Source organism: Cervus canadensis, chromosome 23 (genome assembly GCF_019320065.1).
Source record: "Cervus canadensis isolate Bull #8, Minnesota chromosome 23, ASM1932006v1, whole genome shotgun sequence".
In the NCBI taxonomy this organism is placed as follows: Eukaryota; Metazoa; Chordata; class Mammalia; order Artiodactyla; family Cervidae; genus Cervus; species Cervus canadensis.
The window spans coordinates 57,936,186-57,949,608 of NC_057408.1; the positions used below are offsets into that span (position 1 = coordinate 57,936,186).

At 42.5% G+C, this 13,423-nt stretch overlaps 1 protein-coding gene across 5 annotated transcripts in view; it reads right to left on the reverse strand.

Moving 5' to 3' along the window:
- Positions 1 to 4,245: 4,245 nt before the first annotated feature.
- The window catches only part of CEP192 (centrosomal protein 192), a 71,875-nt gene continuing 62,697 nt past the window's right edge, over positions 4,246 to 13,423 (reverse strand). For 3 of the 5 annotated variants that reach the window (XM_043443851.1, XM_043443849.1, XM_043443847.1), the window contains exons 41-44: positions 13,044 to 13,165; positions 11,499 to 11,628; positions 10,984 to 11,042; positions 4,246 to 4,692 (exon numbers count right to left, since the gene is read on the reverse strand). In XM_043443851.1, the coding sequence (XP_043299786.1) occupies positions 4,551 to 4,692; positions 10,984 to 11,042; positions 11,499 to 11,628; positions 13,044 to 13,165 (453 nt within the window). In that variant the 3' untranslated portion in view covers positions 4,246 to 4,550. The remainder of the gene's footprint in view (positions 4,693 to 10,983; positions 11,043 to 11,498; positions 11,629 to 13,043; positions 13,166 to 13,423) is intronic. The other 2 variants (XM_043443850.1, XM_043443848.1) reach the window with 1 other exon arrangement.

Consider the following 13,423-nt stretch of genomic DNA (forward strand, 5'->3'; position numbering starts at 1 on the left):
CCTCCACTAGCTTTGTTCATAGTGATGCTTCCTGAGGCCCACTTGACTTTGGACTCCACGATGTCTGGCTGTAGGTGAGTGGTCACATCATCGTGGTTATCTGGGTCATAAAGATCCTTTTTGTATAGTTCTTCTTTGTATTCTTGCCACCTTTTCTTAATATCTTTTGCTTCTGTTAAGTCCATACTGTTTCTGTCCTTTATTGTGCCCATCTTTGCATGAAATGTTTCCTTGGTATCTCTAATTTTCTCAAAGAGGTCTCTAGTCTTTCCCATTCTATTGTTTTCCTCTGTTTCTTCGCATTGTTCACTTAGGAAGGTTTCTTACTTCTCCTTGCTATTCTTTGCAACTCTGCATTCGACAAGTATCTTTCTTTTCCTCCTTTGCCTTTTGCGTCTCTTCTTTTCTCAGCTATTTTAAGGCCTCCACAGACAGCCATTTTGCTTACTAGACATCTAAAATTATCATTCTGTGAAATATCGAAGTTTATGTTCTCTTATCCATATTCCTATTGGATTATTTTCCCCTTCCAATTTATAGGATTTCCAGCATTTTGGGTGCCAGAATATCAAGTGTTGTAGACTTAATATCTAATCTTTGAATGATACCATCGCTTTTGTCTTCTACTAAAACCACTGGTTGCTAACAGCCTCAATCTATTTGCTTTATCTTGACATGTATGTGTATATATAAAAATTTTAAATTATATTTAATAAGCCTATGCAATACAGAAAGATACATTTATGTTCTATATTTTGTGTAAAATATAAAAATAGGCTGTCTTCATGTCCAGAGACTTCAGTGTAGAAACAGGCAACCTTCTTAGTGGCTTTAATGTCAACATTAAATAACAAAGGGAAAAGCAAACTCATAGTGGAAACAAGTGACCGACTGCCCAGAAGGCGGTGGGCTCGCTGACCCTTCTCCTCCAAGGCAGGCAGGTGTGACGCAGCCCTACAGGCAAGGCTGATGGGAAACCTAACCTCAGCTCCACTGGTATCCCACTTACAAGGGATCCTCCCCAAAAAGACTCTCCAGGGGCTGTCCTGCTTTCTCCTCCTGGACACCAGACTGTAACACACCTCACAGCAAAGTCAAGGAGGAGCATCTGCTGGGAGGACCTCAAGCGTACCCACCCACGAGCTTCTCCAGAAGGGAAGTCCGTCTAGAACTTTACTGAGACATATCATTTCAGAACCTTCTGAGAAAGATGATCAACAGGAAGCATTTGGCTACCCAGTACCTAACATTAATAAGTGATACATTCCCTTAAGTTAACTGGCATTGGCAGAAAAAGTGATGTTTAGATCTCTAAGCATCTTATTAAAACAATTTCTTTTTAAAAAATTTTTATTTACTTATTTTTGGCTGCACTGGGTCTTTGTTGCTGCACACGAGTGGGCTTTCTCCAGTTGCAGTAAGCGTGGGCTTCTCATTGTGGTGACTTCTGTTGCAGAGCATGGGCTCTAGACGTGGGGGCTCAGTGGATGTGGCACTTGGGCTTAATTGCTCCCACGGCATGTGGGAATCCTCCCTGACCAAGGACCGAACCCATGTCACCTGCATTAACAGGCAGATTCTCAACCCCTGGACCAACAGGGAAGTTATGTTAACCTCTTTAAAACATTTTTTTTATTACAAAAATAGTTACTAGTTGAACATGGTAGAAAGTTCAGACAGTCCCATGAAAGGCAGCTTCCCCTCCCCACCTCGGGACAGGGTTGTAAGGAAAGGAGGGGCCTCACAGGTGCCACTGCCCAACAGTAGTGCCCAGGTGGCCCAGGCATCACCCCCCACCCTCCTCCCCCACCAGCCCTGTGGAAAGTGCCTGAGGCAGGTCCATCCTCCTCACTGGAGGCATCTGGAGGAAGGAGGGAAGGGAAGAAGTGGCTCCAGGATGTGCCTGCCTGGATGTGCTCTGCTCCCTGAGTCAGAGCCAGGGTACCTGTCAGACCCACCTAGTGGAGTGGGGAAAGTGTGTGCACAGATACTGTTTTTGCAAAAATGTAAAGAAACAGGAGCTGTTCACAGAAGTCTGGCAGGACAGCAGTTGGGAACGTCCACCAGGTCACACTGACTGCCCTGCCGTCCCATTGACCATGCTGCCACGCTCCACCCAAAAACAACAGCTACACAGGGGTCTTAGGGTCACTGTCTGTAGTAGGAAAAGACTGCAATGGCCAATGTGTCCATCAACAAGAAACTTCCAGTTTGTCCTCTGTCTTTTGACTTTGGTTATGCTTTCTCCAATGTGGGAGATATAGGTTTGATCCCTGGGTCAGGAAGATCCCCTGGAATGGCAACCCACTCCAGGATTCTTGCCTGGGAAATCCCATGGCCAGAGAAGCCTAGCAGGCTACATGTAAATATTACAAACATTTCTTCATACGTTTATTCCTGGGTGATTCCTCACGGATCTTTTCTTCCACTACTATTTTCTTATATAGAAAGACTACTGATTTTATGTAGCAGTTGTGTATCCAGTTACCTTACCAAATTCACTTTATAATTTTTAAAGGAAACTCTTGGAACCCCAGGTGGACAACTACATCACTGTCCTGTCTCACCTCCTCCCCCTCCACTTGCCAGGGTTGTGCCTCGCACAGTCGGGGGCTGAGGGTCCCTGCCTGCTCCCGGCTCAGCCCTTCCAGCACTTCGCCATTTGCACGACCTGCTTCTGACTTGAGATGCAAGTAATTATTGTATACATTTACCATGGACTCTTGATACTTCTATGGAAAGATAAGATACACTCATCCATTTGTTCAGACCATGAACCCTCCTCTTCCCCCCTCCCCGCCTGCACTTCACACACTGAGACTTCAAAGAACCAGCCTTCAGTACAGGTGCCTGTCAGTCAGATGGGCCACCTCACCTGAGCACCTGGATGGCAGGAAGAGAAGGTTCCCTGGGAGGGGAGGGAATGGAAGCACTACCCCTGACCCCCAAGGACAGGCCTGTGGAAGAACAAATGAGAGGGATCAGGCCTGGCCTCAATGCATGTGGGCCTCTCGGAGTTCAGGAAGCTGCTGCAGAATCAGCCTCCGGGACCCAAAGGACCAGGGTGACACTGACAGCCATGGCAGCCCCGGGGTTTGGCATGGCAGGTCTGTGGTGCTCCCTGTGAGTCAGCTCAGATGATGGGAGTCCCTGCCCGGATTCAAGGCCTCAGGGAGTAAGTCTCACATGCGGCCAAGTCCACAACATGACACGTCCCCAGGTCAACTCAAAATAATTTTGTTGGTCAACCCAAGGGCAGGGAGAACTTCCTGAGTGCTGACCTGTGGGGAGACCCAGAAGGAGGCCTGGGCCAGCCCTGCTCAAAGTGGGCACACAAGCACCTCCACGTGCCCATGGACATCTTCTGGGGGCAGCAACGGACACACAATACAGGACGTCTATAAGACACAACCGGCTCCTCCTCCACCTGCTGTCAGAGCCCTGCTGCTCTGAGTCCACCACTGCTCTCAGGGCTCAGAGCCCAGATGAAAACTCACAGGCTCCCTTGGTCCCAGACTGCTTCCTGGGGATGAAATTAAAAACCTAAAGAAGAAATAAAACCAGGAAGTATCTGTGTTAAGACTGAAGGGGAGGTTTTAACCAAGAGGATGGGCAGTTGCTGGCCCACCTCTGCTCTCACCTGTGGACAACAACCCACGTGGCTGGCAGGTAAGATGTCCTGAGCTTGCGCACAGGAATGTGTGCACTGTCTCCGGTGTAAATGATGGGGTCAGAGCCCTCCCGGTGGCAGCTCTGCACATGCTCCATGATCCTCCTGCTCTGTCAGAAACATCAGCCATGACACCCACGCTACTGTACAACACCTACCAGCAATGGCCACAACTACTGCAATCAGGGAAGTCACAGTACGGGGGCAGATCCCTTCCCCTGGGTACCAATGGTACCTGATGGCTGTGCCCTTCTACACCAGTTCTGAAGTCATCCTGTTCACCTTTAACTTCAATAAATGCTCTCCTAAAATATACCATCAACCTCTCCCATGTGTCTGCACAGATAAGGACACTGCCCCACTCTGGAGAAAGGCAGTTTCTTTGGAAGGAAGCTTTCCTTTCTATTCTGGGCAACTAGCTAAAAGACAAAGGAACCAAGAAGGAATTGCTTAAGGCAAACAAAACTTTGTGATGGAGGAGAAGATTCAGAGAACAGAAACCCAGGAGCTTGGAAATAATTAGCAGAATAAAGTGATATTCTAATTTCTATATGACATCATATAAAAAAGACAAGTTCACTGGAAATTAAGTTTATTTCTGGATATACCAACTAAAACATAGGCCAAATTTATTCAGATTATCATCATCAATGCAAAAATAGAACTCTCTTCTCCCCTATAAAAGTTAAATACAAGGCTGTAGGCTAGATACATGATTATTTTAGTCAGGTCTTCAGTATTAGCTTGTCAAAGCAACAAATCTACAGTTATACACATCCAATTTATCATACAAAATATATACAAATGCGTAACTGTAGTGTAGAAAAAATGAAATTACCAAAATGTAACTTAGGTCAATTTACTTTACACACACTGGATTCTAGCTGATGCTTCCAAGAGCTTCCCCAATGAGTCGGACGGCGACACTCTTGCCTTCGTCTGTTTGAACAACGAGCAAAGCGTCAAACTTGCCCACGGACCTGGGCTTGAACTGCACGGGCATGTTGATGTAGTGCTGGGCTCTGCAGAGAAAAAGGGGTGTCAACATGACATCAGGGCACACAGAGGCCCCTAGTCACACGACGCCTGGTAGAGAGCAAGCCTGGTCAAGGAAACGGGAGCTGCAAGGCTTGGAGCCTGGTGCCATGTCTGCGGGAGCAGGAGGCAGCCAAGCCCAGGTTGCACGTGCCAGCGGCCTCCCCATGGCTGCAACCAACGTCTACTGGGGCTGGCAGGTTTGCTCCAAAATTCTTAGGAAACCTACTAAGAGTTTCCTTGAAAATTTATGATTGGATTCTACTTGAGGCATGTACAAGTATTATGTTGGCGGGTTTGTTTCTGCTCACAAAATGAGGTTCCAAAAGCTTCAAAAATACATCTTTATTCCTGAGGGGAATGAGATGCAGGCCCTTCCCACAGCCTGTTTCATGCCACCGACCTTTCGTCTTAATGGTTTTTAAGTGAAACCTCACAGCTTTCAGACTCTCCCCAGAGGGCAGGTCCCTCTGATCTCAGCCACATGTGTGCGGGCTCAGTAGAGGGACCAGACTGCACTTCTGTTTCCAGCATGTTTCCTGACCCGGCACAGTGGGCTAGAAATTCAGAAAACAGGCCAAGTATTTCAAAGCCCTTTTCCTGGATGTAACAAAATATACATATTGAAAGTCTGGGTCATTTTTCACCAATGCATTTACCTCATTTTTCCACATCAAACAAAGCTGCTTTTGAAGAACTGGTACCTATTGATGGCACTGACAAATGACAACTTTCTCTTTCATGTTAGCATCTTAATCCTCAGAATAATGTAATACAATCTGTCAACCTAAGAGGTTTCGTACCTTATGACTTACTAAAAAGCATTAAAATATCCAAAAATAAACCTTTAGATGATTCCATTATTAACAAAGTACAACATGGAATACAGAATTCTATATTTAACTGAGAAAGAATTTTTAAAAACATACTATGACAAATATGTATCACCTGCTTTAGATTCACACACTGAATAAACTGGGACGCAACCTAGGAAGAACCAGGGTCCACACAGCTCCAGCGCCAGCAGTGTGGTGACCAAGGGGGCTTTACACCCACACATACATACACACAAACACACACGGGAACATGTAACAGGAAAGCATGCTGACACAACGTGGAGATCCTCAGCTGAGGACAACTTTTGCAGCAGAGGCATGAGAGCCAGTGCCCGACGTGCAGAGGCAGGGCTGGCAGAGCTCCCACTCGAGGAGAGGGGCTTGTTAGCCCCAGGGCAGGTAGCCCCCTGGGAAAAACAAAGTGACCACCAGGGACTGGGAGGGTCTCCCCTGAAGCCACGCACATACAGTCCACCTGCTGAGTCCAGCACTGGCTCTGCACCAGTCCCTACAGCTCATAAGCCTCTCCAGTGGCCTCACCCCTGGGAGGAGTACAAGCCCCTACCTTTACACGGGGAGTAGCCCCACCCGTTTTTGAGAGGATTCTCAGGGAGCTACGGGAACAAGGCTCTACTTCTCCAAAGTCGAAAGAAGCCATCCTTACGTATGAAGAGGCCAGCTTGCCGCCTTCCTCTATGTAAAATCTAAGCCTATGCACATGTCACGAGGGAAGACTTTTCTACGACATAAAGAGTTTACTGGTTGAACAGATAAGAGTTACTGCTTTGCACTCACAGTTTTCTTATTCATATTTCACCAAGTTTATACCGAGTTGCTAATTATTAAAGTTGATGCTGAAATCTGTAACATTACATATTTATCCTAAGTTCCATAATGAAATGTATCAGAATAACTTCAGTACCTGCCACCAATAAAGTATAAAATTACCTTATTTAAATCTTTTTTCAAAGTATAAAAAGTTAAAGACATTTTAAAGTAATAACATGTTCAAGAGTATAAAGGAAACATAACGTATCTTATGAGGCAATTTGAAATGCTACCTTATGTACACTGTCCAAGTTTTGCTTCATTAAAAAATATTTTCTCATGTTTCTAAGTTCTCTTAGATGCTGTGCCATGACCTAGGCTGCACAGAAAAGCAATGAGTATTTCATTTAGGAAAGCTAAAAACGTTCTAGCACTGGAATGGCAAGTCATCATGTTCAACTGTATAAAAATGTCTACTTTGAGATGGCAAGAATGAACACATCTTAGATTTTAAAACTGTTTTTTAGGCAAATTGAAACTAAGCAAAATGCCATCTCACTGATAAAAAGTTACATGTTAAGAATGCTTTAAGTACCACCCCCATCACATCTACAGCACTGCAGGCAGCTATGCGTGAGGAGGAGGAAGAACTCAGGGACAGGAGGACAGGCAGCCAGGCAACCAGGAAGGAGGCTACCAGGGTCAGATGAGGAAGCTGACAGTGGCAATGTGAAAATACTTTGACCTGTTCACTGCCAAAACTACATTTGCATTTAGGTCATGTGGTCTCCTGTAAGGTCTCCCGGCTCCCAGGCAACCACAAACTGCCCGTGGACCTCCCTCAGCTAGTCTTCTCACAGCCTGGCCGGGAACAGAGACTGCTGCGTGTGATGCTACTAGTACTGAACAGAAACAGGTCTTTTCTCTGCAAAGGATCAAGAAGGAGCTGATTTACAAATTTCAGCTATAATAGTTTAAATTTTTAAAAAGTCTGTGAAAACAAATTAAGTGAAAAATGTGAAACTATAGTGTATTCAGGAATGAAAGCTGGAAAAGGAACGTTCATCTCTAGGTAGGTTGACTGCACCATCCTTCAGTCATAAAATGGGCAACAGTAACATAAGGCCTTTTCCCTGGTAGCTCAGCTGGTAAAGAATCTGCCTGCAATGCAGGAGACCCAGGTTCAATCCCTGGGTCGGGAAGATACCCCAGAGAAGGAAACAGCAACCCCCTGCAGTATTCCTGCCTGGAGAATCCCATGGACAGAGTAGCCTGGCGAGCTACAGTCCACAGGGTTGCAAAGACCCAGATACAACTGAGCAACTAACACACTGACATAAGGCCAAACAATTTAACAAGTTACTCTAAGTCCTGAGTCTTTATCAAAACTGTAGGTGAAGTGAATGCAAATTTTGTTTCTTAAAAAGCTGTTAGCTCTTCAAATAAATTTTTTTAAAATCTGAAGGTGTCTTAACTTTTTAAAAAAAACAAGTATTTTTTTTAAAGGTAAGTGCTCCTTGAAACAAAGATCTGAAGCCGCTCCAGTAAGCTCTGACAGGTGTATGCTGGTTTACACAAAAGTGTTCCATGACCCCTATGCTTCACACTTGAAGACACAATGCCTGTGAAACACTGATCAAGCTCAGGGATGTGAACCAAGCAGACAGCAAACAGGAAGCAGAGTTATTCACTAAGGCCATTATGATAAGGTTCAAATTCAGATAACAGCAGTGTTCAGGACTAATCACTCACTCAGATCAATTTGTCCTCAGTTACTAAAAAGGGCCCCAACTGGGAATTCAAATGACTATCTGTTAACATCGAACTGCTCCTGCAGCTCAGCCTCAGCCCGGCAGAGCCAGCCTGCTCTAAGCACCCTGGAATGTCACCAGTCTCAGGCCCCCAGGGAGGGACCCACAGGCCAATAGGAGAGAAGAGCTCAGTGCAGAGAAGCGGGAAAGTTTGGACTGGGAGTGTTTAAGGCCGCCATCGTCCATGTTCTCGTTGAAGAGACTGGCTGGGAAAGTGCTAACAGAACTGTGATGCTCTGTCAATACCTGTGGGTCCTGCTGGGGCTTCTCGGGACCCCCAGGACTGCCTCTCATGTATCCTGAAACAAGTCCAGGCTGCCAGCACCTTTACAAATTAGGACACTGAGGCTGAGAGAGGTCCAGGTGTATTCACTGCTGACTCCGCACAACTTGTGCCTTTGGGCTAGGCTCCTAAGAGGCAGGTTTCCTAGCACAGAGGATGGAGGAACGGGGTTGAGTAGGGGAAGAAAGGATGAGGGGTAGAAGGAATGACTCATCTTCCAACAACAAGAGGAAGCGTAAGCTTCTGAGTCAGCGCTGCTAGGCTAGTAACTCAGCCAGTCCTCGATTGCCTGCAAGGGGCCTAGTTTTCACAGAATAGAACATGCTTCTAGGACCACTTCCTGATGCTAAAGTAAAAGAGTTTATAATAAAGTTTAATTAAAGATTCAAACATGAAGATAAAATTATTTTTTAGTTTTAAGTGCAATGCAACCCTAATGTTAAAATTGTGAATATCAGTGACAACCCAGTTTGAAATTTCAGCCTTTACAGGTGTCATATGGAAAAATTAAATTAGCAAGACCCCAAAACAATTAGCAAAATTGATAGTACATACCTATCAATAATTACTTTACATGTAAATAGATTAAATGCTCCAATCAAAAGAGTGGCTGAATGGATACAAACACAAGACCAGCATATATGCTGGCTATAGGAGACTCACTTTAGATCTAAAGACATACACAGACTGAAAGTGAGAGGACTGGAAACAATGTTACAGGGAAGTAACCCAAGTGCCATCAACAGGTGAACAGATGAAGATATGGTGCAGACACAGTGGGATACACCCAGCCGTAAACAAGAATGAAATCTTACCATCTGCAACAACATGAATGGACTGAGAGAGTATTATGCTAAACTGAAATAAGTCAGAGAGACAAAACATTGAATGACCTCACTTACATGTGGAATCTAGAAAACAAAACAAATGAATAAACATAACAAAACAGAAATAGAGTCATGGATAAAAAGAACAAACAGGTGGCTGCCAGAGAGGATGGGGTACAGGAGGAAAGAAACAGGTGAGGGAGATGACAAGGCACAAACATCCAGTTCCAAAATAAATGACCACCAGGTATGAGATGTACAGCTAGGGAACACAGTCAGTAACTATGTAATGTCTTTGTGTGGTAATGTACCATCCTAGACTTAGTGTGGTGAAATCAGTTTGAAATGTACAGAAACAAAAACAGAAGTACAGTAACTAAGAATGCTGTAGGTCAATTACACTTCCCCCTCCAAAAAAAAAAATGGTAAAAAGAGCATTAAAAGCAGCCAGAGAAAAAGACACATCAGGCAGAGGAATGAACACAAGGATGACAGTAGACTTCTTGTTAGAAACAAAGTAAGCCAGACAGTAGTGCAACAGGTTTATAAAATGGGAACAGGGGATAATACTGTCACAATTATGTACTAAGCAAGACTGCCTCTTGGAAATGAAGGCAAGGGACTTCCCTGGCCGTCCAATGATTAAGACTTCGCCTTTTCACACAGGTGGTGCAGGTTAGATCCCTGGTTGGGAAGTTAAGATCCCACATGCCTTGTGGCCAAAAAGCCAAGACAGCCAAAACATAAAATAGAAGCAATATTGTAACAAATTCAATATAGATTTTTTAAAAAATGATAGTAAGATAAAAATATTTTCAGACATTAAAAAATGCATAGAAAAGAACAGATTTGTGGTTGGAAAAGTGGTAGGTGGGACTGATAAAAAGTACATCAAAAGTCAGAAAGTACAAACTTCCACTTGTAGGATAAATATGCACCAGGGATGTGATATACAACATGAAAAATACACTGAACATGTTGTGCTATTTATGAAAGTTGTTGAGAGAATATACCCTAATAGTTCATGTTGCAGGAAAAAAAGCATTTTATTCTGTTTAATTTTGTATCTATATGAGATGAGAGTGTTCACAAAACTTACTGTAATAATCATTTCATGATGTATGTAAGTCAAATCATTATGCTACACACCTCAAATTTATACAGTGCTGTGTGTCAATTACATCAATAAAACTGGAAGAATATATATAAATACCTTAAAAATGAATAAAAACAAACACTAAAAAAATAAAATAAGCAAGGATGGTGAGAAAATGAGGCCCTGATTTAAGAACAATATAGGATTATTTCAAGAATTATACTGGAAAACAGAATAATAAAAGTTTTTCCAGTTAATCTGGGAAGATTTTTGTCCAAATTAGTAAAAACTTAAATCCTTGATTCTCAGTGTGATAAAAGCAACACCTGATGCAGAAATTACTATAAAGTTAATCATAAGACAACGAAGGTTCTATTTAAGTATACGGCTGTCAAAATACTGGGTAACAGGAGTCACACCCTAAGTCCAAACACTGCGCAAATCTGAGTTGTTACTCGCCACACACACCCACAGTCAGACTGTTTCCCCTGCAGGCTCCTCATCCCCTTCACCATGTGCTTAGTGCTCTGGGCGTTGGTGATGAAGACGAGGGGCTGTAACTGAGGGAGACCTCACAGACCTAGCCCCCAAGAGCAATCTCGGGGTCCTGAACACAAAGAGCTGCATCAGGATGAGAACACTTTATGATAAACTCACCTCAAAGAATATTTTGAATGTTTGACGTAGAAAGGCTCTCTGGGACTTAAAAACTTGAGCTGGAATTTAATATGAAACACTTTATGAAGTTATACAAGTTAGATATCTGTGCATATTTAAATCAACACACCATGCATTTGCTTATGTATACCCACGAGATGGGAAGTTAAAACAATAAATGCTCCTGAAAACACTTAAGGGAATTTTAGTGAGTTTACTATAGTTCTGACTGGAGTAAATGTTATCCAGAAATATGCTCATAGGATCATACAGAAGAAAACAAGAGCAGAAACTAAAAAATGAAAATATGAAAACAAATACTAGATAATTTTCAGACAAAGGATCATAAACTTCCCATGAGTTTCTCTTCAAACACAGTATTAAGGTATTTTAAAAATTAACTATTATACCTTAAATACCATCTATAAAACAATCTTCTAATTCTTAGGAAAATGTTTATCAAATAGTAGAATACATTTATTTTTCCACAACCCACAGCAGTATTTCCAACTTACCGAGTGTGTAATAAAAGAATTATTTCGCAAATTGACTTTCAACGTCCTTGACTCCCCAACTCTCGTTGGCAGAAATTGATACACATCTTCTGGGGCATAAACTCCACGGTGGGTCAGGTCAAGTTGCCTGCTATGGAGACAGGTTTGAAAGTTAACTATTTGCAATCTACAGAAACTTAAACTATTTGTATATAATAAATTATACAAAGTGTGGCTTTAACTTGTGTTTTCTCCCACATTTCAGTTAAAGTAGTTTTGTGAAGGTGACTGGCTGATCAGTATTAACACTGCTGGTGCCAGGAAGCATCCAGGCATGCCTGGCAGCAGCTGATATGGGCAGAAGAACCTCCTCTCTTGGAGAGGTACTTAACATGCTTTTCTTAAAAGCATCTTCCTCCAGAACTAAGTCAAACCTAAGTATGAGTTAACTGAGGACTATAAGGAACGTTTTCATGTAAGTTAGAAAGAGAAAGATGAATACTATATGATATCACTTATATGTGAAATCTAAAATATGACACAAATGAACATACCTACAAAACAGGAACAGACCCACAGACATAGAGAACAAACTTGTGGTTGCCAAGGGGGCAAGGTTTGGGGGAGGGATGGACTGGGAAGTTGGGATTAGCACATGTAAGCGTTTATATATAGAATGGATAGACAACAGGGTCCTACTGTATAGCACAGAGAATTATATTCAATATCCTGTGTAAACCATATGGAAAAAAATGTATATAACATTGCTTTGCTGTACAGCAGAAATAAACACAATGCTATACATCAACTATACTTCAATAAAAAATTATTAAAAAAACACATCCCTGAAAAAAAAAATTTTTCATTAGGTAAAACATCTACATATTATCACTAAAGCTCTGCAAGCCACTGATATAACATACATTTTATAAAGTTTTTAAGAATCTACTTTCATACACTCTTTTTGGGAATGTAAAATGGAAAGGCTACTTTGGGAACATTTTTCCATTTAAGGTTAAGGTTAAAAAAATTCCTACCACATGACTCAGTAATTCTACTCTAAGACATTTTTACCCAAAAGAAATGAAAGAATATGTCCACAAAAACACACATATAACAATGTTCATTGCATCTTCATTCACAAGGGCTCCAAGTTGGAAGACACCAAATAACAAAGGATAAAGAAACAATGGTGACATGCCCCTGTGATGGGGCGTGTGAATCTACACGCAAAGGTACCCACCACAAGTGGACTCACCAACCCCAATGATCCCGACATCACCACCTAAGTGAAAGAAGCCTGGCAAAACCTGAGTGCAGGTGTGCATGAAATCCACAAAACTAAGGCAACATACAGAACAGAACAAACCCCAGGTGAGGGTGGGGGTGGGTGTAGAAGCCACATGAGAACTCCCAGATGAGACGAATTGGGAGTCAAGTCTCTACCTTGACTGCAGTGCGGTGACGCATGTCAATCACAGGTAAGCCACTGGGCATTTTGTCGAATGTGATTATACCTCAATAAAATACTGGGAAAAACTCATGAGAATGAGAGAAATAACATACCCAGGTATGAGGGCAGAAGCCTCGGATACAGCCTGTCTTCGGAGTTTAAGTAAATTATCTATTTTAATTAGGCTATTTGTGGAAATGCGGGAAATTCCAGGCTCACTTTCGGCTCTGACACTCTGTATAAAAAAAATCACAGGATGGAGGAGGAGAAATAAATACATGGACATTAACCCAACTGAATTTTACTACTTCCTAATTCTTAAAAAGGACACTTCAGATTTTTTAATTCCTTTAATTACAAATACTTTATCTTGTACTGTTTCTCTGTGTCTCACACACACATAAAACCTTACCTAATTAAGGCAAACAAAGATTTCACATAGCCAATAAATAGACACATAAGAAAACTAAGATGATAAGCAGTTACAGTAGAA